Below are 25985 nucleotides of genomic sequence, written 5' to 3' on the forward strand. Positions count from 1 at the left end.
GATTGCACAGAGAGAATGCTTATACATTACTCTTAGTCTTTACTCTATTGGTGACTATTGAAACAATATTAAATGATATGAAATTAGTTCAACTTAATTGTTAATATCATTTCAAATTTAAGACATAAAAAATGATATGTTAATCCTAATACAAAATAAGGAATTGGTTTTCATATGTTAAATCTTTATGTTATATGATTTTTGTGTCTAATTCTCTTTTTATGCATTAAATAAGTAAGAGACTAATCAAAATTTGTAAATATTTATTAAAAGGAAAATAAATACAAAATTATACAAAGTACAATTTATAGTCTTGGAATCTTCTTGAGCTTGTGTGAGACACCAACAGTATTTGTCTAGAATACAATTACACAAATTGAAGACAATTTAAATCCACACTGATCCAGAAATCAGGGATAATTGACAACATAACTAATGCCATCGAATCAAATCCCATGCAAATTGGTTCCACCACATGCAAAACGCCAAAACATATATGTCTACCATTTCATGGTCCACAACCTACTAGTTCGATTTCAATCAAATCATTGGTACCAATTAAATATCATCGTAACCCTGCTTCCGGGGTTCCATCATATGTATCTAAGCACCAGTATCCGTATAATCAGTCACGAATGAACGCTACACTAATCAACAAAGTATATATGTGCTTCGTAGCCTTATCCTAGCTATTAGTGTTAGAAAGCTTAACTTTATGCATATACTCGAAAGAGTGAAAACAAGGTAGAAATAGAAAAATATTTAATAAAACTAGATATCGAGTTATATGCATTAATGCTTCTATACTCTAACTAATACTCTTGAATCTTCCTGTGCTTGGATCAGGGATAAATATTTGTGATTAATGATATGCTGATCTAGTGATCTAGAGTTATATGCATTACGTATTGCTTTTGAATGTGAGAAATTGAAACCATATGTGTGTAATGCTTGTACGTTATGTACGTTTAAAAGATATTAATGGATTTCAATCTTCTCCTTATAAGATACATGATTGTTTCCACAGAGAGAAAGACAAACATGCAATTCTTGTATATCTGGACCTTTGCAAGCACAAGACTAAGCAACAAAAGAAAGATTAACCAACCTAACGAGAAGCAAACATGTGCACCAAATTAATTTTCAAGATAAGTGATAAACAAGTTTAAGCTAATGCAGATGTAGGATATGACGATGTGGTCAACGTAGATCTGCTTGATCTATTGCTTGGCCAAAATCATACACAATTTCGTAAGCTTTTGGACAATAAACCCTGCCAGTATAAGTTGCAATCTTAGAATAAAAAATGAACATAACTACTTTGCTGCCAAGAAACTTGAATGATTCGAATTGTGTGACTTCGGTTAAGTATTCACAATGGAAGAGCCCGTATTCTTGTCATGGTTGAAGAAGCAAACGTAAAAAATAACATCCATCCCCAAAAATGCAATAAACAACGTCCTTAAAATTTGTGTGCAGCTCATTGATAATTGGATTCATGGCTTGCTTGCTTTATGCTCATTACTTAATGTGGGACATGTTCTCTAACATTTCCCCTTAACTCCAACTAGTTTGATCCAATTACATTAAACCTATCTTTAATCTTTATCTGTGTGAACTTGTGATTCAAGTTTAGATCTTAGAGGTTTATTGTCCGAGTGTATTTCTTTCGTGAGATTTATAAAGGTCTTAGAGTGTTTAACTTTATTTATTGAGTCCTTTTCTCTTTTTCTCAGTATTCTCTGTTTTCTTGTTGGGCTTTTTTGTCTTTCGAATTTGGGCTTCAAACCCCCCTTTAACCCTGAAGGAGAAGGAATTGAGAGTGTTTTTTTTTTTCTTCACTTTCGAAATTGTTTCCTGCATTTCTTATATTACTTTCGGAATAATCATTCCGGAAACAATTTCGGGTATGCAGAAAGCAATTGAAATTGATGTGTTGTAGCTTAAATGGCTTATTTGTTTAAAAACACTTTAAATACATTATATTTATAACCCTTTTGCCCTGCATATATTTTATTTATTCTATCACATTAAACTAGAATTAATTTGTTCTCTAACAACGTCTACATGTCTTGCTGGCAAATGGTGGATCCATATTTCTCCGATAGCAAGGTTGGTGCTTATATATATGTTCAAATAAATGGTGCAATGTAACTCCCTTATGTACAGAGTGCAGGATGAGCTCATAAAAAAAATACACACTTTGAATTGCACGCAGCAGCAACACCAATGAAGAAATCAAAGTTGCGCTAATATGTAAATAGAAATGAAGAAATCCCTTTTATTCCGCTGTATATACATAACCATTACTATATGATTCATTTGTTGCTGAAAAACACCAAAGCATAAAATTCAATTTTCGTCACCTATTTTTTTTAAATGTTTTTAATTATTTTATTTTTTTAATTGAGATAATTCATCTTTTATTTTTAAGAAGTTAATAATTTTAGCTCTGTATTTTTTAATTGAGACATTTCAGAGTCTCAAATAAAAAATAAAAAAATTAAAATTACATATTAAAAAAATAGAAAAACAAAAATTAGATTTTAACCTGCACGAATGAACTGATAAACTGTGTAACAACATGAGTGTTTTCAGTGCATTGAAAACTAGAAAACCGTCATATTATTTTCAGTAATGTGCAATAAATTTGATATAATAAAGATATTTAACCGAAAGTCATAAGTAACTAATATGCTTAAAAATGGTAATAAATTGCTATTAAAGCTAAACGTTTAAAATAACAAGGAAAATTAATGTATGACATATAAGATAAATACCACAATAACAAAAAAAAATACCTAAGAATTCTAATAATTTTTTGTTAAGCTTTAAATTTTAAAAAATCGAAAAATATTTACAAAATGTAAAAAAAAAGTGTTAAATAAAGATTAATTCACTTATTGCAAACTGAAATGAAGTAAGCGAATATGTTTTCATATTAAAAAGTTATGGCTTAAATTTATAACACAAGCTTCATAATTCTTACACTCTTCTGTTTGATTTTTTTTTTTAATATGCAAATGAGTTAACGTCTCTATAATTCTTTTAGTTTATATATGTATACGATCGATGACAAATTTTATTAAAAAAATATATGGTACGGCAAAATGTAAAATAAGGTTATTTTCAACACGTCAAATTGGTATTATTAAAAACTAAAAAATCTCATCAGTATTATTAAAATCTAAAATCATGTCTTGTTTACACGGATCCCAGTAATCCTTATAACATTATTATTTTCTGGTTTTCATATATATATTTTTTCCTTATAGAAACAATTTTATTTAACTTAAAAAAAGAAAATTTATGACATAATGTTGTCATCTTTTTTTTTTAATAGTTTCATTAATTTTTTTGACTTAATTATTATTTTAATCCTTGAATTTGAAATATGTATTTTTTTTAGTTTTTGAAATTTAAAAATATTTTTTTAATTCTTAAATTTGAAAATTACATTTTTTTAATCATTAACATAATAAATTGATATTTTATAACGATTTTTAATTATATATTAAATTAATTTTTATTTTTTAATCACTTAAATTTATATTTAAAAATTATCACAAATTGTTAAAAAATTTATCACAAATTACTTAAAAAATTGTCATAAAATATTAATTTATTATGTTAGGAATTAAAAAAATAATTTTTCAATAAAAAAATATTTTTAAATTTCAGGATTAAAAAATATATATATATCCAAATTCATTGACTAAAATAATAAATAAATCAATTGTTTTTTTGAGCTTGTGGATATGGCTAATAATTATGCATGATCGAAAAAGTATAGACTATGGATGAAGCCAATAATGTAGGTCAGATTCCAACTTACATAAGCATATACCTTTTGAAGAACAGTGTCCCTCACGCGCTTGAACCCAAACGTGGTATTGGCGTATTGCACAATTTGTAAATGGACATCCAATAACAAAAGTTGAACCAGAAAAAAAATAATAAATAAAAACCCAACACAGACACAAATTGTCCTCTCTTTTTTTCAATTGTCCCGATGGTGTTTAGTTAGTTTGTATTAATATTTAATTTTATTAATATTTAATTTTATCATTCAATGTAAAATTGTGTGATTTTTAAGTGACGGGAACAACTGAAAAAAGAATAAGCCAGATCCAGACAGACACTGCCAGTGCGAGAAGCCTATCAGCAAACAGAGTCTTCTTCTTTTCTTTTTCTTTTTTCTCTACACACAGTGAAGGAAGGAAGAGAGTATCATCCATGGCGGCCACCAGAGCAGTAACCATTGCCAGCAACTCCACATGCTCTCTGCTTGCAAAGAAAACCTTTGTGGGTGGCACTGCTCTTTCCCTCAACAACCTCAAATTTTGTCGTACTAGGAGGTCTTACACCTGCAGAGCCATCTACAATCCCCTGGTTGTCGTCAAGGAAGAAGGCCAACCCGAAACCTTTGATTATAGAGTTTTCTTTGTTGACAAATCTGGCAAGAAGGTACCCTTTTGTATTTTTTTATTGGGTCAGTTTTGTTTTTCTAATTTGTTATTAAACGGGCATTGAAATTTTAGCTTCTCTTTTTTTGTGTGTGTGGGTTTTGCTTTCAACTAGAAAAAAAAAATGCGATTTTGGGTCTTCAAAGTTTTTTCCTATTCGCATCATTGCAGTGGAAAGAGGATGGTGGTGGCCTCTGTATTTGATTAATGGAAATGTGGAATTGAAATGTAATGATTTTCAGTTCCTCTGTATTTGCTTGTTATTTGTTTGATGGAAGTGTTAAATAGAGTAATGTACTATGGTGTAATCGTTGTGTTTTCTTTGATGTATCAATAGCTTGCTAAGTTGGTATGGATAGTGTTCTGGCTGAAGTTAACTAATTCTGAATATTTGTTATACTACTTCACAAGCTGATTGTGAGATATTCTGTTTCGTTTCTCTGTGTGTGTTTTCCCTTTTTTGTTGACATTTCTTCTGCTTTTATAAAAGAAATGTAGGGCAGGTGTCGAGTGAGCTGTTACTTTCAACATGTTACAATGTTTTCTGGGGACTCTGGATTTAGATTTGCTCAATATGTTGGAAGCTAAGTACTGGGTAGTTATGTAATAATACTCGGTTTACAATGAGATATTGGCCTTTTCAACAAGGAAAAATAAAAGTAATGTTGAATGAATGAGATTCCTGCTATGTGGGCTACCTGTAACGATTAAGATCCTGTATACTTGTACCTAATGAAAGTAATTTGTAAAATATGTAGGTTTCTCCCTGGCATGATATTCCCTTGCGGTTAGGTGATGATATCTTTAACTTCATTGTCGAGATTCCTAAAGAATCCAGTGCAAAGATGGAGGTTGCCACTGATGAGTCTTTCACTCCCATAAAACAAGATACAAAAAAGGGGAAGCTCCGATATTATCCGTGAGATTCAAAGCTCATACTGTTCCTTTTTTTTTCCTCAATTACATTATTTATCTTTGGCAGTTCACTTTTAACATAATTTTTTCTTCTAATTACATTATTTTATTGATGGTACATTGTTGGTATAAATGTCCTGTGGTATGTCTCCTTCGCTGTTGTCTATTTATAGCATAAATCTATCTGGGAGCAGGGAGCTTCAGTACCCATTGCTGGCCTTCGATGATTACCCTTCCTTCCTTGATGTCATCTTCATGTTATTTTACCTATAACAATTGAAGCATTTTGCACATCTCATTCAACAGTTCTCTGGCTTTTTCCCTTTTGGTTTGGTTGATGTAGCTAGATTGATTTAGTTCCATATTTAGCCTATTCTGAAACATATCTTATGCTTGTTCTCCAGCTATAATATACACTGGAACTATGGCTTACTTCCACAAACATGGGAAGATCCATCTTTTGCAAACTCTGAAGTTGAAGGAGCATTGGGAGATAATGATCCAGGTATTCCAATAATAATGGTTGTAGACTTGCATCTTTTCCATAATGTTATCTCAAGAATGCAACAAACGTGTCTAAAATTCTTATTAATCTGTAGTTGATGTGGTTGAGATTGGTGAAAGACAGAGGAAAATAGGTGAGGTTCTCAAGGTCAAACCCTTGGGTGCATTAGCCATGATTGATGAAGGAGAACTTGATTGGAAAATAGTTGCAATTTCATTAGATGATCCGAAGGCGCCATTTGTAAATGATGTTGATGATGTTGAGAAGCATTTTCCAGTAAGTTCTATCACCTTACTAGTTATCACATGTTTCTCTTTCTCATGAGCAATCTATGTTGAAGCTGCTTTCACTAAGATGTTAATTGTGCTAGATACTCAATTGGTGTCATGATCAGCAACTTTTGTGTGTTATATAATCTTTGGTTGTCTCCAGGGAACTCTAACTGCAATTAGGGACTGGTTTAGAGACTACAAGATACCTGATGGAAAACCTGCTAATAAATTTGGACTTGGCAACAAGGCAGCAAATAAGGTATTTTTACTGCATGAATATCTTGAATCAAGTATCATTCGGAATTCTTTACTCAGTTTGTGTACTTCATGACAGAGTTTAGCAGTTTACATCTTTTAAATTGTTGGTTGATTGTTAAGGTTACTGAGTATAGTGTCTTTCAGGCTGCATTTTTTCTTGAATAAGTTGGTTGCCTTGATTACTGTAGGTGTCAGGGGAATAGGAGACTTTTTTAGGATTATAAGTGATATAACATATTCTTCTTTGTGTATGATCACTGAGTTAGATTCTTGAACTTGGCTGAAAATTTCCATAAATTAATAATGTAAAAGATAAAAGCAATTCGTTAATCTTCTGCAGTGTTATCATTATTGGTGTTTGGTGTTAATGTGTTCTGGTCGTGCCCTCAATTTTTTTCAGTTGATTCTCAACTCTAAACTCTTAAAACTTGTATTTGGTGAACAGGATTATGCGCTTAAGGTCATCACAGAGACCAATGAGTCCTGGAATAAACTTATCAAGAGATCAATTCCTGCAGGAGAGTTGTCACTTGTGTAGAGATGTATTGGGGGAATGTCTATTGTTCATGCCATTGCTTGCATTTTCTACAATTCTATTTATGAAGTAGCAAATTTTTCTATTGAGCTTCCCAGTTATAACTTTGACATCAATGTCCATTTGGCCAGCCATTAGTTCAATAAATCCATCTTGCTTATGTATTCTACATTTTATTTTGTCTTTTTTCAGGTTTATTTCTAATGAAGTAACTCCAGATGATTTTAGGAATGGGAATAGACTAATTAACAGTAAAGAATAAAACTATACACTTGCAGGATTCAAACGGCAATAAGTTAAAACTATTGGCATTATTGGTGTTGGGGGATAAAGCAGAAACAGAGAATTGAATGATAAACTTCCCGTGATATAAATAGTGGATGGATGTATCTGATACAAGTAACTGGTAAAAAAAAATTGTGAGCATGGTAATTTCTTATGATTGTTACATAAGTCGCATTCATTTTTCTTCCTCGAGGAACCTTTTTCAGTAGTTCACAATGAAAATTTTCAACACCAGGGAACTACTGAGTATAACTAACGATCTATACAGTCAAAATGTTCAGAGTTTATTCTCAAATAACCAGAGACCATGTATAAATGAAGAGGGTTTAGCAAAAGGTTTGAAGGATAGCCAGTAGCAATTTTATTCCAAAACTAAAGTTACATATATGTTAAGCACAAGATGATGAAGCATAAAACTGAAATATACTCTTGCCAAATAATTTCCATTAACCAAAAGCAAATACATGTACTCATTGGATGTACAAAAAAAAAAATATTTACTTCATAGTGGTTATCATTGTGTGAAATACTGTGTCTGAACAGGCATAAAAGAAACTCATTATTGGGATTGAGCAGGAAATGCTGATGTTTCTCCAGTCTTCTCTTGAAGCAACGGCATGGTGTTTGACCTTTCAACGTTTGATACTTGATGTTCACTGTCTTCATCAAATCTATCCACAGTATGCAAAAATATTCCTGACATAATATACAAGAATCCAACACATGTTCAAAAAACTTTTCAAACGTTTCTGAGAATTAGACATTTATGATTGGATTATGATTATAGAGATTTCAATGCTACATCTTGAAGATAACTAGACAGTAGACAAGCTAATTTTCATGTAGCCAAGTAACAAACATCACAGGTATAATTTAAAGGTTGCAATTTGCTTTTGTTTTAATGTAAGTAAGTTGGGTTGGACATGATTTCAAGGGTGATTTATTTTATTCATGTCCAGTAGTGCCACTTCTCAATATTAAATTTTCTTGCTCTGACAATAAGTATATGTAAAAAAAATTGCAAACAAGGATTCTTCTTCGTAGTAAATCAACAAGAAATTTCCATGATGACTTACCAATAAACCATATTCCAGCTGCTAGAAACAATATTGATGTTAGAATCAATGCTGTCGTTCTCCAGTTGTTAATGTTATCCTGCATTATCATTATGTATGAACCATTAGAATCTTGTATATCACATAATACATTCTGTGACGGTAATTTTTCTCTGCCTCCACATAATAAATAGGTTTTGAATTATTTGACATTTTTTTTTTCTCACGAACTCAGGCATCATGTGTGGAAAAGTCACAATTTCCACCTTGGTTACTCAAACTAACAACTTAAAAGTAAAAAGGAACATGAAGTGTTCAGCCATGCCACTACAAGTAACTGTTGGCAAAAGAATTGCCATGATACTGATTCCCCATGTTAATGAGCTCAACAAATAAAAGTATAAAGGCTGACCTGGAGAACTCCAACAAGAGGCGAGGAAGGTACATCGCCAAAGATATGAATAACAACAGTAGACATAGCCATAGATAGAGGCCTCAAACTTGGTTTAACACAACGTAGACATACATAATTCACAGGACCCTGAAAAGAAAATTCCAAGCAAAACTTTGAGTGCAAAACTTCCAACTTCTGATCAGGTTACAGAAATTCTTTCCAAGGAACAACAATTTAGATTAGTTCTAATGATCACATTCCATCTCAGCTCAAGTAGAAAATGCAGAAGTCAGGAATTTTCTAATTCACACATGCTGTACAAACTCAAACTCAGTAGTTACTAGTTACTAGTACCATACTACCATTAAATGATTATCTTTCGGGTTTCAGGATAAAGTTATTAAGACGAATAGATATAAAGAAGCAGGGATATACTCTGCATGCTAATAGATACGAAAAAAGGGACAAAAAACATTGTCCCCTGAAACAAGCTAAAATTCAAAAGACAAACCAACCATAGGATTACTCTAAGTTCTTAGAGAGCAAGTTTCATCTAATTTCCAAAACGTAGAAGTGATTTTACTTAAAAACATAATTATTAATAAAGAATTTAACTTGGCAACATCACTATCAAAAGCTTAGCTAACAAATGAAAACTCAGTTGCTAAAATATCCATAGATGATAAGCATGTAAAAAGGGTAGTACTTCAATATAGAAATTAAACATAAAGAGATATTACTTGAATAGAAGGAATGTACCTGAGTGGCAAAAACAAGAAGTTCACCAATAGAGAAAAGAGCAAGGAAGCCATACATGCTTCTGAATAAGAAGGCACCAAAACAAAATGCAGCACCAATAAATGTAGTAATTGAGAGAAGCTGCAGAAGAATTTAGCGTGTTAAGTAGGAAAGAACATGGAGGAATCAAATTATATCGATGTAAATTACATTCACTGAATCACTCTTACACTATTCCATACTTTTTAATTACTATTAGTTTAAAAGTTCCTTTGATATAAACCATGTTTACAAAGTTTTATATTAATCCAAAATTATTTGATATTTCGTTCATGTTCATCAGAACTAACGTATTATATACTTTTAAAATATATAAAAATGTGAACCATTTGATTATGTTATTGTACTGATTCAACGATTGGATCGATAAAAGTCATATTGTATATGGTGCAGTTCAATCATTCATGGGTACACTTTAAGTTAATATATTCAATATTACAAGGCCAATCAAGAATACCAGTATTATAAAACATTTTTTCGAACCTGTCACATACAATTTAAGAATTTCAAAACTGCAACCACGATGTGGTCAAAACTTATTGTCATTACACATGCCTCTCATAAGAGGCTGGTCAGTATCTCAGGTGAAGCAATTTAAATTGAAAAGTGCGGGTAAAAACATAATAAAGAAGTTTATCTGAATTCAAATACCAACCTTAAATGCATTTGATAAGGTGTTACTCATATAATCCAGAACGAAGCCTCCAGCTAAAGTGCCCACTATTCCACATACAATTGTAATTCCTCCAAATATCAAATCTGCATCAGTCTAACAAAGTAATCCAACTTTAATATTACAATAGCATATTATATCTTACATGGAAAGTGTATTTACTGACTAGGCATGTTTAAATTCCATGCAAGAAACAAGATATATAAGAAAGAAGGAACAACTACAATAGTGCAATTATATGCATAAGGGGTCATTGGATGAAGCAAACTCTCACCATGTGATATATATTATAGCCAGCTTTGGGCCCCCAGTATGAGTAAGCACCTATGACAAAGTTGTATGCTATGTAACCTGCAAATAGACATTCAATTAATGGAATTAAATAAACAAAGTAAATTAATATGGCTGCTAAAAATAAAATGCATATAGGATATTAAGAAATGAAAGTTCAAAGGGATGTAAGCTATCCATATAGCAGCCTCTGACATGAATTTACTAACAAAATAGGTAAATAATACAAAATCTGTCAAAGCATACTGTAGTTAGTGGGAGAAAGAAGTACCTAGAACATTGACAACATAAACCTTATCAAGCAAAAGTTCTTTCATATCATTCAAAAATCTCGAGAACTTCTCAAATATTTGGGTTACAGATTTTGACCTAAAATAAGAATCAGCCAGATAGAAATTTTAATATATCAGCCACTAAATGATGGATGTCAGAGTAAGTGTTCTTACTTGGAATGATCATTTGAGCTTTTATCTCTAAGCTCTGCCTTTAAGGACAGTGGCTCATCTTTTCCATTTGAAGCCTCCATAACTTTGAACCAAACAAGTGAATTTTGTTAAGGCTAAAATAAAGAGACATTTTGAATTAGAAACCATTAACCAACAACAAAACGGAAACCTAAATTTTCAGTGCATTGCAATATACTAGATGAGAACTGAGTACTAGACTACCAACTCTACACTCCTAAAAAGAGTATTAATTCCTTTGGGGGTGATAAAGATTCCTCCTAAACAAACAGTATAAGCATAAAAGTAATAAGAAAAAGGGACAGTACTAATAAAATGCTCAAAGGAGCAAACCAATCCCTAATTGTACTCTGAAAAAGATGTTGTGTTTAGGTAATGCATAATTCTTAGATACCTTGAACTCCTGATGCAACTGTTTCAGGTGTCAGTGTCTTTTTTGAATCAGCAGGAACAAAGCCTGGACCCACATGTAGTTAGAGATGAAAAACAGTAATAGGGGATAACAAAGAGTTCACAAGAAATCCATGCAAGACAAATGCACACCTCTCAATTGCAGAGGCTTCATAAAAAGTCCTGAAATAGCAAACGGAACCATAAACAAAGACTCTACCCAGAATGCATAACGCCAACCCAAATGACTTCCAACCTGTTAATAAATACAGAAAGGATTAAATCAGAGAGAGAAATTTATTTTATTTCTTTAAAAGAAAAAGAAAAAAAGAAGCAAAATACACACTAATTGTCTCTGTAGTGTGAGTATCTAAGGGGCAACATGTCACTTGTCATCCTAAGTTTTCTTTTCTTGGAAGACCAATATTTTGTTTCATTATAATAATTGAAAGGGAAGGGGAAAATTGTCGTTTCAACTTAATTATAAATCCACTTCCTAATTTTAAGAAAATCTCTTTTCGAAATGCTTTATCATTTACAGTTTTAAACTCAAAATTTTAAAATTTAGAAAGATAACAGCATGGCTATCCTATATTTAAATTAACACTTTCAAGAGGAGATTAAGAACGAAATATAATTTTCTGGTAGTGAGTACAAGGTGACAAAACAAACATATAGGGAGGCTAATCCTAATATTTATAGGCTATAACACGGAAATAAATCTGTACAGATAAAAACTGGAATAATGAAATAAGGAAAGAATATCATGTGCTCCAACATTAAACTTATATATGTCCACTAAGGCACTAACTACTGGTGATACATTTAGTATTTAAAAATGGCAGGAAAAACAGATGAAGACTTACCAAACCACCGTAGACGTAGCCAAGTGCATAGCCCGATGGTATGCACATGTAAAATATTGCAAGCCATGCTGTTTTCTGATACATACTCCCGCGTGAGACAGAGGTTCCGCCAGGGTAAAAAATCAATCAATCATAATGGCAGATGATATTCCAACTACCAAGAAGGATGCCGAGGATATCATCCAAGGGAAAGGAACAAACCTGAGTAACTGGGGCATTGTCATCAATAAAAGGTGCTGCAAGACTTATAAATGAAGCCTCGCCAACACCAACTAGCCTATAGAGAATATCGAAAGGATATGAAGAATAAGAAAATTATTATATTGTGTGCTTCTGTTTAACTGCACAACCAAAATTGCATAACTTGAAAATAAAGAATTAGACCACTTACATGCGACAGATTGAAATGGACCAGAAATTAAAAGAAAATCCACAACATAGGGTTGCAAGAGTCCAAACTGACAACCCAACACCTATAAGTCTAAATGGGTTTACACTGCAAAATATAAGAGTTGTGTAAGGATTAATACGCAAACTAATGATAGTAATTACATATCACAATAACCATGTGGTACATGAACAAGGCATTATAGCTCAAACATAAGAACTTCAGTTTAACAGACATGATAATTTATGCTGCAAAAAGTATTTAGATACATGATCCCATTGATTTTAAAATTTGAAAGTCATAGCCAAGAAGATTGTCTTAACTACACACTAAATTGCACATTAAGGACTATCTAGAATTCAATACAATGGATCTATGGTGGTTTAAAAGCCTTTTGGATTTCAGAATTTTTCATTTACAATTCATCTTTTGAAGCATTAATGGGTAATATTTGAGATAAATAAAGTACAGCAGTAAGAATAGGTTTCAACTAATTGCAACACAAACAGTTTTTACCTCTTTGCTAGAGAGGCAAATATTGGAGAAGCCACAAGAAGTCCAACCATAAAAGCAGATGATAAAACTCCATCTTCAAAATTGTTCAAGTTAAAATCCCCCCTGAAGAAAAGGAGAAAAATATATTGTCAAAAACTGCTACATAGCTGAAAATTTTCTTCAGCATACTACAGTATTAATGTCATGACATACAACACATGGCGCAACTCGTACAGGCAACAGTAACAGTTATCTAGCAGATTATAAATTTAATTCTACATCTTGCTGGGTGATGCTTCTCCTGCCATGTCATTGAATTAATAAGATAGACAAAAGGAATGTTTTTTCCATCTTCCCAACCTCCTCCTTCACAACCCCTTTTTTGGTTTCGCTTCTCCATCAGTCCATCCCCTTTTCAACTATAATTTCTATTATACTCTTTGAGAGTCTTTAGCTTTAAAATGGAAAACACAACCAAATCCCCTCCTAAAAATTGGAATACACCCAACAATTAAAATCAGTGTATGGAAAATTAAACACCAAGAGGTGAGGGAAATGATCCTTAGAATATATATCTTACTGTATTCCAGAGCCAGAAGTGCAGGTACCACCCTCAGTGCACGTTCCCTTACTTCCATTAACACCATTGCTTGCAATGGCTCCTCGATCCACATAGTTTAACAAGTTAATCACACAAAATATAGCAAGTAGCCTACAAAACAAGGTAAAAGATATAAAGATTAGAAACCATAGCCAAAGAACACAAAACACTTCATAAGAACATAGATTTTCTCAGAAAAAGAAAATTCAAAAAGACCCAGAATTGCTTAAAAGTTTCTTCCCACACCCAAATAACCAAAATTCAAAAAGACTGAATCTTTCTCTCCTTTACTTACCCAGCACGGATCTTGGAGGGTGAAAGGAAACAAAAAAGGTGCATTGCATTCATCATTTACCTTTTGGGTGTAAACCATGAAGCTGTGGGAATCATGGTGGAGATTCGTGGTTCCACAAGCTGAGGGGAAGGCTTTGGTTTTACTTGTGAGTGGTCATCTTGTGCCATACCAATATTATAGTACTTTGAAAACTTGTACTAAAATTGAATACCGTTGAATAGTAGTTAACTTCACCGAATTTCAGAGGTCTTTCTCTTTCCTTCTTCTTAAGCTATGTCAGTTTTTTCTCTCTTACTTTTTACCAAACAGTAAATTGATTCTCATTCTTTCTTTCTTTTAGTTTTTCCGTTAAATTGGAATTTGCATTTTCCGGTGGACAAAGCGCTAAGCACTAAGCTCAAAAGAATCCGGGATCTTTGCCTCGTCTAAAGTATAAACCTTTTCTTCTTTTGACTTTCTTCGGAAACAATTATGCTACTATATGGATTATTTTATGCCACTTTGTTGTAATTCGGATTCCCTGTCACATCCACTACCTTCTTTTACTTTTTGATTTTGTTTTTCTCTTGTGTTTAATTTAGCAACTGTTTTTAAATGAAAATGAATAATTTATGTTTAAAGAGTGAGAAGCCGGAAAAAAAAATAGCAATTAATGTAGTAAATTTAATTTGTCATATGAATTGTTGGATAATGGGTATGAAATCTACACTACATACCTTTTTTAAGTGGAATATATATATATACTCTACATGCTATTTCAATTAATCAAGGTTATCTTTGAAAATACTAGCTAAAAAATTAAGTCAAAATTGAAATTGATAACGGAAAGTTAAAAAATTAATTTATTAAATTATAAATATTCAGTAAAAATAGTTGTTGAAGTAATTAAAAAATATAAATTAATAGAAAAATAATAATATCATGATTTATTTATAAAAGAAGGTAACAATGAAAATATATAAATATATTGATGATAAAAGTAAAATAAAATATAAAAAATTAAAAGTTAATATTTTAAAAAATACTCCTTTAATTAATATGTCAAAAAATACTAAAAATTACTAAAAAACTTTTCAAACTGAAATATGTATTCAATCATAGTCTAAATATTTCCTCTTTTTAAAAGAGACTACTTTAATAATTGGCTAAAATAAAAATTCTTAGTCACTTCAAACTATTCTCTTTTTATCCTTATTTATTTAATCTTTTTAATCATCTATTACTTTCAATCTATTTATTTTTAAATTATATTTCAATAATTTTCTTAAAATAAATTATTAACAATTAAAAATAATCTTTTGTCAATTTAAATTATTCTTTATAAATTTAAAAAATAATGCATATATTTAAAAACATTTATTTATTATCAATTTTAAATATAATATAATATATATTTAAAAATATGCATTTATCATAAAGTTTAACTATATAAAATAACAAACTAAAATATTAGTTAATATTCTATAAAAAAATGTCGTTTGGTGATATAGGAAGAATTGAAATGAATACAAACGGATTAGAAACTCTCTTTTTAATTGAGATGTTTCTGTACATTGCAAGGAGAAAAATTATCATTTTATATTGGAAAACAATATTTGGACACCCAGAATACTAAGTTACACCTAGTGAGAGAGGAAAAAAAATATACATATTATAGGTTTTATAAATCTACAAGCCAATAGGAAGAGACATATACACAGAAATAATAGGTGTAAGTTACGTGTTTTAAAAAAATGGATGTGCAAATATCATTGTCCTTTGGTATTATGGACCATACATTTGTAAGAACAAAAGAGAAACAGGTAGTCATGGACTCATGGCACTTCCATTTTCATGAGCGTATTCACAATATCATTATCACCTTCAATCTACACCATATATATAAACATCCAAGTACGAAAAACAAGCACAAATGAACATAGTAGACTCTAGCACCAAGTGAAGAAGGGAACATAAATCATCAACATAACTCTTTAATTAAAATTGGTATTTAGCCATCATTATATGAACTTCATTCATAATATAAGTACATTGCATAATTTTTTTTTACTAATGTTGGGTACTTAAGCAGTCACGTCCGAACAGCAGACTCAATTTTTATTAAGAATTGGCTGGCGCAAATTTCAGTGAAATGCTATTGACACAATGGCGTTCGTTAGTGGGCGTTGGAAATCCTTCTCCTTTAAAGACGTGACCTAGATGTCCCCCACAAGCAGCACACGTTATTTCTGTCCTCATCCCATCAGGGTCCGGCTGTTGGTACATGACAATCTTATCAAATTTGTATACACTATTTGATGCAACTTAAGATATGACAAAAACACAACCAGTGTCTTCAGATACTTGTCAAGGATTTAAAATAAAATTAAAGTATTAAATGAAAAGTACGGCTTTTCCAACATATTGAACACACAAAAACATAGATGCAGTTCCTTAGGTACTAATCTATATAAATAAATAAATAAATAAGTTCCTTAGGTACTAAATGGTACTATTCTCCCATCAAAATTGATGTTTCACCTCGATAATCCGTGTAATACAGAATTGCATTAAAAGCTAGCATATGTGACCAAAATAAAACTCAAAATTTTGATTGGAGAACGGTATAAAAAATACCTAAGATACTGTATCTAAGTTTAATTCCTTAACAAGGGTTCTCACAGCAAAGGAAAAAAAAAAAAAAAACAAGACACCTTGTTAAAAGGACTATTAAGATAAAACTACGAAAAAGTGAACTTACATTGCGATTTATGGCTCCAGGAATCCCCTCATAGAAGGCTGGCCAGCCACAACCAGAATTGAATTTTGTTAAGGACCTGTAGAGAGGTGTCCCACAACCAGCACAGTTGTAAACTCCCTCATCAAAGAACTTGTCATACTCTCCTGTTCCAGGGAACCTGCATAATACCAAACCATTTTCATACAATAGAAACACAAATTCTTATCACGAATAAAACTATTTACCATCTTCAAACTAACTCTTGCCATAGATTTTGTTAATAAGAAAATCCAGAACCACCAAAAGTTCAGACCAGACTCAAAATTACTCCTACTTGTTAACTCCACACATCATTCTCTCGCATCAGTTTTTCTCTGAACATCTCTAATCATTCAAAGTAACAAGAATCACATATGAGGAATTAGCCACAGCAAATCTTGTGAGGTTGATTCACAATACAGGACCATAAGCATATAGACAACACACAGCTTTTCTCCACCGCAAGCCCACAAACTAACGACCACAGCACACTTGAGAGGAAATTACATAGTAGCCTTTGACCTGGCTGTATTACTATCTCAGTTAAGGGTGGTTAATGGTAGTTAAAAGTCAGTTACTCCTAGTTAAGTTTGTTAACTTGAGTTTTGTCCTATTTTCTGGGTATAAAAAGACAACAACTGTATCATGAAATCAGTTTAATGGAAAATTAATCACTTTCCACTCATCATTCTCTCTTTCGAGAAATACTCCAATTAGCTAGGACAACACATTTTACACATAGCTTTTAACTATTGTGATCATAAAAGCTAATGAGTAATGACCACAATCATGGTTTCTAAAAAATGGTGCACAATCGCAAGCCACATTTTTCTGCAATTTTTCCCAAAGATCATGACAACATGACCATGATGTAAAACCCTAACCACACTTTATGAAGGTTTTATTTGTTGTAGCCTTTAATACACGTCATTACTCGGCAAAATAGTTTACATGGTACATCAGTAAATGAATTTGTGAAATGAAACCTTCCCTTGAAATGACTAAGGTCCTGTTTGCATAAACTTCTGAGTAAAACACTTAGAAAATAAGAAACTAAAATGAGCTTCTCCATAACTACAATCAACTTATGCACCTTAGCTTTAGGAGAACTTAAACGAAAAGAGCTTCTATAAAAATTAGATACATAAGTTAATTAAAACTTTATGCAAAAAGCTCAATTCATTCTAGCTTTTTTATTTTCTTCTCCTGTAAGTGCTCACAAGTTACAATCGCAAAAGAAAAGAAAAAACTATTTCCATGACTTAACTCAATTCTTTGAAATTGCATAGAGAGAAATTCCGGCAAAGGAAATCAAGAATCACAGAAACTTGACATCCCCAATTACCCACAACCAGCCCCGATTAATTAAAGCTTTGGCTAGATTTTGGAAGCTTAATTAATAACAAAGCAAAGAGAAGTAAGAATGTTACTCGGTGCCCTTTTGCCTGAGAATACGAAACTGTTCAGGGGAGAGAACTGCGCGCCACTCTTCCTCTGATTTGCGGAGCGAGCCAGCGGCGGCCATGGCCACAATCCCACCACGAAAGCCGCGCTTGGGTGAGGCGGTGAAGAAGGGGGTGGCAGAAACGAAAAGAGTGGTGGGAGTAACACACTTTGTGGGGGAAATGGAGGCGAAAGATGAACGAACAAGAGTTGAGAAAATGGGTTTGGATTTGGAGGAAGAGATAGGAGTGGAAATGGAAGTGCTTCTCAGAATACTCAATCCCATGGCGATGCTGCCCTGTATTGTGTTCACTGGTCACCCTCACCTTTTACATTATCACTCTTTAATTTATTCATCTTTTTTTACGTATATTGCTGCTTTCATTATCCCAATTGGGTTTTTTTTTTTTTACTCACTTAAATCCAGTCGATAAAAACGCGCCTCCTAAAATTACGTACGAGGGTGTATATTTCAAAGGTATATTAATATGTGTGTTTTGGATGATCAAAAAAATATTATGTGTGTTTGGTATAAAATAAAATAAAATTTTGCTAACAAGTGTTTCATTTAACATATGTTAAAGAATTAGAATGAGTAAATATTTATTATACAGGAGAATACAAAAACGTGTAATCTAATTTTTTGTGTAATACTTTTTTTTATATAATGATCGTACTAAGGTCTAAAGATAAAATTTTATGCATATTATCCTAAATCCTCCACCATTAAGCGGTCCTTAGTGATTCACATATTTATATAATGTTATTATACAAATTTTAATTTTATTTTCTTGATAAAATATATATTTTATAGTATTTATAATTTTAATATTAAATTAATTTTAAACACTGGTAACTTTTTATTTATAAAACATCCAAAAAAATAAAAACTACTGCATTAACTTATTTAATATCACTGTTAATATCATATATATATATATATATATATATATATATATATATATATATATATATATATATATATATATATATATATATATATATAAAATAAAAAGGTAAAAATGAAAAAATCTTATCATATGTAAAAAAGGATAAAAATAAAAAATAAATATTACTTTAAATAAAAAGTAAAAATAAATTATAATAAATGTTAAAAAAATAAATATATAAGATTAAAAATTAAAATATAATATTTTAAAAAATATTACTTCAAATAGTGTTTAAAAATATAAAAAACTACTAAAAATAATTATTTACCACGCAATCAAACAAAATATTTAACTAATAAAAAAAATTAAAAATTAATTGAAATTTAACAAGGAGGTGAAAATATAAATTTTTTAATTAAAAAATAATTTTAATTACAGTTTAAAAATATTACATCACTCTTTTAACATTATTTAATAAGATAAAAATTAAAGATTTTGATAAATATATGATTTTATTTTTTATGTTTTCAGAAAATATTTATGATTAACCAAAAAAATTTAGTAATTTTTAAAAAATATGATTCTTAGATAATTTTTTTCCTTATACCAAACCTTCAAGGGAGTTAGAATTTTCCTAAAAAACTGTGTACCAAATTTATGTGATTGTTCATAAGTATTTTTCAAAATCAAATAACAAAGTGATATTTTTATGAGAAACTTTAATTATTTACTATATTTAATTATATTAAATGATCTAATAATAACAATAATGTAGTATTTTTTCATCCAAGTAAAACTTTTTTTCTAACTCAAAAAAGTTAAGATTTTCAGTCCTTTCCTATATGTACAATTTTTGTGTAAAATATAATTGTTATATGAAAATGTTATTTAAAAACAAAAAAAAAAACTAAACATGAGAAACAACTCAAACAAAAACAAGCATGTTCAAACTTTAGGATAATGAAACACTTTTTTTTTTCTCCTTCATATACATTCTTTTTATTAATTAAAATATATTAAAAATTATAAAATTAAGAGTGAATCATTAAATAAAATATAAATTTCATTAAATTTTATAATTTAAAAAAAATTCAATTAATAAAAAAAGTATTAGAAGGTATGATTCAAACATTTCTTTTATGTTAAAACACCATTGGAGGATAATACACCTATAGATATGAATTATGAAATGAAAAAGACAATTTTTTGTTAAGTGTGAGTCTAATTAAAGAGAGGGGCCAGTTATCGTACGTGTTTGTTTTTAATCGGCACAATTTAGCCACGTGCCATCTTAGTACCCTACAGTCTTTCAGTTTCAGACCCTGAACTCTGAACATTAAGACAAACATGTAATCCAATCCAATCCAATTTCCAAACCCCAAAGGGCTGAAAAGTAAATTCACAACAGAGAAGGGGGCAAATTAGGTCCAGAATCGGATTTTAGTTTTCGCACGTGTGTCTGGTGGCCACCCCGATTTAGTCGCACGCCTAGTTCCTTTCTTCGTCTCGTCTCCCTCACATCGCACACGCTTTCGCTTTCTTTCTCTCACTGTTTCTCTGGTAACACAAATCCTTGTACATCTCTTCTTCATTTTCTTTTCCAGAACACACCACACTCTCTCTCATTTAACTTCTCCATTTTCTTTTCTTCCGTTATTTCATTTCACCGATTCGTAGTTACTTCGACAAAACCGACGACAAATAACTGAGATATATATTTTAATTTCTTTTATGTTTATCTTTATGCGAGTCTTGATTTGTGTTTTCTTCTCCTCTTCCTTCCCTGTGATGTTAATAATTTTGAATTCGCAGTTCATAATTAGTGGGTTGAATAAAATGTTTTTTCTTGTAATTTTCTTTTAAATTTTAGTTGGCAACTAGGGATTCTGATCGAAAAGAAAGACAGTCAGTTATGTACTATTTTGCTGCTTACACCTCTTGATTTTGATTGCTTCCGTTTGAAGAGTTGTGCTATGCTTTCTATTTGACAACCGAGTGTTTTATACACTTATTTCTTTTCATTGTGTTGTTTTTTGTAACTTTCAGTTACTTTGAACATTGTAACCTGCATTTACCAATTCAAATTTTGATACTATCCGTGGTAAAGTTTATTCTTCATAAATATTTTTGTATTAAGCTGGCGTAGTAAATTTTAGATTTGAACATTGTGTTTTGTAGCGGATGCTTTGCAAATTCAGTTATTTTGAACATTGCAATCTACATTCACCATTTTGTTTCTGACTTGTAGGAAAGATTGATCATGCTCTGTATATTTACCATATAGCTTGCTTAGTAAATTGTAGATTTGACAATGATGTGCAACGAGGCTTTGCAAATTTCAGTTTCAGTCAGTCATCACGAACATTGTAATGTACATGTAATGTTGAATTGGAAAGATTTGTTCTATCTAAAAGATATATTTTGATTGTATTTAGCTTGTCTAGTAATTTGTGAAGTCATTGTAGGGAACATCCTGCAGAAAAATAACTTAGTTGTTTTGCTTTCTTTGGATGTTTAACATTAAATCAATTGGTGTTAAGTACTATTACTATTATTGTGTTAGGATGATGGAATTGGAATTATAGTTTAGAATTATTATTGTAACTCCAATTTTATAGATCTCGTGTATGGGTTTTGCAAAGAATTAGACAGAATTAGAATTAAAAATGATAAGATCTAAAGTTTGAAAGTAATTATGATAATGGTGGTAGTGGTAGTAGTGGTTGGTAGCAGTGGGAGTGCTGACAGGGTGGTTGTAGTAAGGATGGTAGTGGTAGCTGCAGTGGTGGTGGCAATAGAAAGAGGGAGAGAGGTTGCACAGTGTGGGGATGAGGAATCAAGAATTTTAGGGTGTTGTTTAGGAATTGGAAATGACTAGTACTATTTTTTTGTAATTCCCTGGACTGATCTTCGAATTTATGATTTGAATTCCAAAAGGACCACCAAACATAAAAATTAGAATTAGAGTTAACAGGCAGAGTTCCAATTTCAAGCTTCAATTCCATGTTTAACTCCAAAACACCAAATAGACACCTATAGATATTTGCTACCACTTAATAATTAATCCAAAAGGAAGGACTATTGCCATTGTTAATTAATTGAACATTTCAGATTATTTGTTTGAGGTTTCTGATTTCTTTGATTAACTTGAATAAGGATTCAATTATTCTTTTTTTACATTTTTTTTATCATTTATGATGTAGGAATACATATCATGGTATAATTTGGGTTTTGGGTTTTAATTTTTGTATAACTGAAAATTCATATAGCATGTCAGAGAAACCACCGATTAATTTGCAAATTAGGGACATGAGGTAATTTCCATAAATAAGAAAAGAGATAAAATATTGTCCAGGAAAAGGCTCTTGTTCATATATTTTGTTGATGATCTTTCAGTTTAGTAGTTGGTCTTGATAAAACCAACTGGTAAAAGGGTGAGAAAAGTGAAGAAGAAGAACACTCAAGAAATTGTAGAACTTTAATTAATTAATTGTATCCCTTAGTCAGTTGGGGCATCCCACAAATAGTGGGATTTAACTTCTAATTCATTTCCTATTCTACTGTGGTTTCTAATGTATATAGCTCACCCGTGGATTTATTATTCAGTATCACTGAAATCTCTATTTTCTAAGTTATTTGAGGATGATATAGCAAAATAAACAGCTATCAAAAGATGGTTGAGGTCATCCATATGTATTTCTGATAATGATTGTGCAACATTTAGCTTAGAGCCTCCTCATTCAGGATTATAAATAAAGATGGACAGTCATCTCAGTAGATTTCAGCTTAGAACCGTAGTTTAAGTGGCCTTTTAACACAACTTAAAGAGAAAGATATATCCAGTTTGAGATTCTCTGATATTCTTATTACAAGACTTGGCTGAGTGCAAAATCAATACAATGGCGTTCAGCTTTGTGTGATTTTTGAATAATAAATAGGGCCTTCAGCATCTTTTATAGGTTCCTTCCATGTATTTTCTTTGTATTGATGTTTTATAATCAGCTTGAAATTATTGTTCCCCTCAAATATCAATTGAGCTAAGGTAAGTTTCTGGTGGAGAAACCAGCTAATAAGCAAAAATAGTTTCAACTTATTGGATTGATTGTGGCTGTAGGTCTTAATAAAGCCTTGTAAGTTGTAACTACTAACAATTGTTAATTGGGGACTATAATGGTTGCTATAGTGTATAGCTCTGTGCTGGTGTAGTGCCTCTTGTGTAATGCTACATTCTTAGCTTTTAGGCTAGAAAAACAGTTTGTTGTGTCTTTCTGAACAGGACTAACCGTTTTTTATAACATTTTCTGTAGGAGTTTGTGATCTGAGTATAAAGATGGAGCTGAGTAGCATCAAAGATGCATTTGATCGTGTAGCCAAGAAGCAAAAATTATCCTCTTCCAAGTCTCAAGAAGTTGTTGACCAGGTGGGGTGTGAAATTGAGCAAGCATTGGCAACAATTCAGTCATCACATGACCCCTCAGCTCCTGTTGACCAGAAATCTGTTCTCACAGAACTTAAGTTTAAGCTTAATGCTATTGGACCACTTCAACAGTTGGAAGGATCAAATAAGGAATTGAACATAAGTCTTACCAAGTATCAAAAACTCCTTGAAAAATTGTTAAACCCTGACATATCAAAGGCATACAGAAATGTGGACTTTGATACTCATATTGTCAATCAGATAATTGCAAACCACTTTTACCATCAAGGTTTGTTTGATCTTGGAGATAGCATCATAAATGAGGCTGGAGAGCCTGATGCAGCTGCACTTAGATCTCAATTTTTGGAAATGCATCAGATTATTGGAGCTATGAGGGAGAGAAACCTTCAGCCTGCTCTCACATGGGTCTCTGCTAATCGAGAGAAACTTGTTCAGATTGGTTCAAATCTTGAGCTTAAGATTCACACGTTGCAGTTTGTAGAGGTCCTGCAAAATGGAACACGAGCTGATGCCTTAAAATATGCCCGAACATACCTTGCTCCTTTTGCTTCTCTCAACAAGGGTGAGTTCCCAAAGCTTATGGGTTGCCTCTTGTATGCAGGAAGGCTAGAGAGCTCCCCTTATTCTGAGCTGTTGTCCCCAATTCATTGGGAGATGACAACTGAAGAGCTCACACGGCAGTTCTGCACTCTCCTGGGTCAGTCCTATGAGAACCCACTGAGTGTAGCAGTTGCAGCAGGAGTTGAGGGGTTGCCTACACTGTTAAAGCTTGCAAATGTAATGGCAGCAAAGAAGCAGGAGTGGCAGGAAATGAAGCAGTTGCCGGTGCCGGTTGAATTGGGTAAGGAGTTTCAGTTCCATTCGATTTTTGTTTGCCCTGTGAGTAGGGATCAAGGAAGTGAAGAAAATCCTCCAATGCTGCTGCCATGCTTACATGTCCTTTGCAAACAATCAATTATGAAGCTATCAAAAAACAGCACCCGAACATTCAAGTGTCCATACTGTCCAGCCGAAGCTACTGTTGCAAACTGCAAACAGCTGTATTTCTGATGATGTTTATGTATTTTATCTCTTCCATACATTTCATTTGTGCAAATACAGCATTTACAGCTTTCTGGTTGTATATAAATATTCTAAAAATCTTTTACATTTTGATAAGACCAACGAGTAAATAAAAATTGAAAGAACCTGTCTATTCTACCGTTCTTGCTTTTCTCCGTCAGGAGAATTATACAGGAGCTTCCATGATCTCACTGTTACAACTACAAACTTCTATGATATGATCGCATACAGCTTTGTATATGTACTATATATATGATTGCGGTTGATATTTTGCTTATTAATCTTTAGATAATTAGAATTTGTTACATAGAGAACTATAATGAACACTAATTCATTGTGAATGTCTCAAAAATTTCTTCTCCAAGATAAACTTAACAGTTAATTTTGTGTATTGTTCTTAAAGAGTAACGATAATGAACACATTCATTGTGAATGTCTAAAAAAATACAAAGATGCAAATTGAAGTTTGAAAAATACAGCAGCGACTAATTGGAGTAATAATATTCTAGGGAAAACCAATAATTCTGTTGAGTCCCTCAAAGAAGAAAGGAGAATTAGTTAACTTGGGAGGTGAGTTCCCTTGTCGCAGATATTCCTCCAACATCTCTTTTGTGGACCTCGCGGACAAGGGGTGAAAATGGGAACCCCACTCTGCAAGAAACGCTTTCACGAGAACCAATTTCTCGTCATCATCCATATAGGTCCATTTGTGTTGGGCCTGGTCTTCGTCGAGGCCCATGTACTCGCAGAGTTCTCCGAAGAGGAGCTTTCTGCTCTTGCGCATGGCCTCCTCCGCCATCACCGAATGCGCATTCATTCTGGCGGCCCTCGCCGCCAACTCCGATGCCAGGGATGCGTCGTTGATGCCGCCCTCTCCGCCGCCGGTGCAGTTGATTCGTCGGATGGTGAGTTTGTGGGTGGAGAGAGCGACGGGGGAGGTGGTGGAGATTGAGAAGAAAGGGGAAATAACGTGAATCCTGAGAGCCATTTGGATGGATTGGATTGGTATCTTTTTTGTTCTGTAATGATCAAATCGGAGGTTGCAGGTATCCCAACCAAGCCTACAACAAAATAGTGAAGGACTGAAGGTTACGTTTCCTTTCTGCATATATACAAACAAATTAGTCTTTACGCACTTTTTAGTTTTCACTTTTTATGACACCATTTCTATATTTATTATTAGTTAAAAATTAGTAGGTAAAAAAATTTCAAAACAGATTTATTGATATTTCTCGGTTAACGGATCTCTTTTATGACTCTATTATTTTAATAAATAAATATTTTAGTAAATAATAAAATGTGTTAAAGAAAAGTATGATACTAATACAGTAATACTGTTTTTTTTTTTTTACTGAATACTAATACTGTTATTAAGTGCATTTTAAAGGATGTGTTATAAAATATACTGTTAATAATTTCTAATATATAATAGTAATAATACATGAATA

The 25985-nt window shown here is 31.9% G+C and overlaps 5 protein-coding genes across 6 annotated transcripts; 2 read left to right on the top strand and 3 right to left on the bottom strand.

Moving 5' to 3' along the window:
* The first annotated feature begins 3964 nt into the window (after positions 1 to 3964).
* Positions 3965 to 7122, top strand: LOC114376358 (soluble inorganic pyrophosphatase 6, chloroplastic-like). Its single transcript, XM_028334451.1, has 6 exons — positions 3965 to 4467; positions 5225 to 5385; positions 5786 to 5886; positions 5981 to 6162; positions 6319 to 6417; positions 6862 to 7122. The coding sequence occupies exons 1-6, from the start codon at positions 4237 to 4239 to the stop codon at positions 6952 to 6954; spliced, it is 867 nt and encodes a 288-aa protein (XP_028190252.1). The 5' UTR covers positions 3965 to 4236; the 3' UTR covers positions 6955 to 7122.
* Positions 7123 to 7573: 451 nt separating this feature from the next.
* Positions 7574 to 14364, bottom strand: LOC114376357 (probable sphingolipid transporter spinster homolog 2). Its single transcript, XM_028334450.1, has 16 exons — positions 14007 to 14364; positions 13631 to 13762; positions 13072 to 13173; positions 12559 to 12663; positions 12369 to 12444; positions 12168 to 12242; positions 11455 to 11557; positions 11306 to 11368; positions 10894 to 10975; positions 10719 to 10816; positions 10431 to 10507; positions 10139 to 10252; positions 9445 to 9564; positions 8704 to 8832; positions 8313 to 8391; positions 7574 to 7932 (listed from the first exon to the last, which is right to left on the bottom strand). The coding sequence occupies exons 1-16, from the start codon at positions 14111 to 14113 to the stop codon at positions 7796 to 7798; spliced, it is 1599 nt and encodes a 532-aa protein (XP_028190251.1). The 5' UTR covers positions 14114 to 14364; the 3' UTR covers positions 7574 to 7795.
* A 1436-nt stretch (positions 14365 to 15800) lies between these two features.
* LOC114377561 (peptide methionine sulfoxide reductase B5-like) lies at positions 15801 to 18493 on the bottom strand. The gene is made up of 3 exons (XM_028336130.1): positions 18135 to 18493; positions 16687 to 16843; positions 15801 to 16199 (listed from the first exon to the last, which is right to left on the bottom strand). Exons 1-3 carry the CDS (start codon positions 18431 to 18433, stop codon positions 16047 to 16049), a joined length of 609 nt encoding a protein of 202 aa, XP_028191931.1. The 5' UTR covers positions 18434 to 18493; the 3' UTR covers positions 15801 to 16046.
* A 1974-nt stretch (positions 18494 to 20467) lies between these two features.
* Positions 20468 to 24676, top strand: LOC114376585 (protein RMD5 homolog). 2 transcript variants are annotated; one of them, XM_028334757.1, is made up of 2 exons: positions 20468 to 20597; positions 23345 to 24676. In XM_028334757.1, exon 2 carries the CDS (start codon positions 23368 to 23370, stop codon positions 24523 to 24525), a length of 1158 nt encoding a protein of 385 aa, XP_028190558.1. In that variant the 5' UTR covers positions 20468 to 20597; positions 23345 to 23367; the 3' UTR covers positions 24526 to 24676. The 2 variants fall into 2 exon arrangements, with proteins under 2 accessions (XP_028190558.1, XP_028190559.1); XM_028334758.1 differs by having other exon boundaries at positions 20499 to 20612.
* Positions 24677 to 24867: 191 nt separating this feature from the next.
* On the bottom strand, positions 24868 to 25646 carry LOC114376588. The gene has a single exon (XM_028334762.1). It carries the CDS (start codon positions 25643 to 25645, stop codon positions 25043 to 25045), a length of 603 nt encoding a protein of 200 aa, XP_028190563.1. The 5' UTR covers position 25646; the 3' UTR covers positions 24868 to 25042.
* Between the last annotated feature and the right edge of the window lie 339 nt (positions 25647 to 25985).

The sequence above is a fragment of the Glycine soja genome, chromosome 11 (genome assembly GCF_004193775.1).
Source record: "Glycine soja cultivar W05 chromosome 11, ASM419377v2, whole genome shotgun sequence".
Classification (NCBI taxonomy): domain Eukaryota; kingdom Viridiplantae; phylum Streptophyta; class Magnoliopsida; order Fabales; family Fabaceae; genus Glycine; species Glycine soja.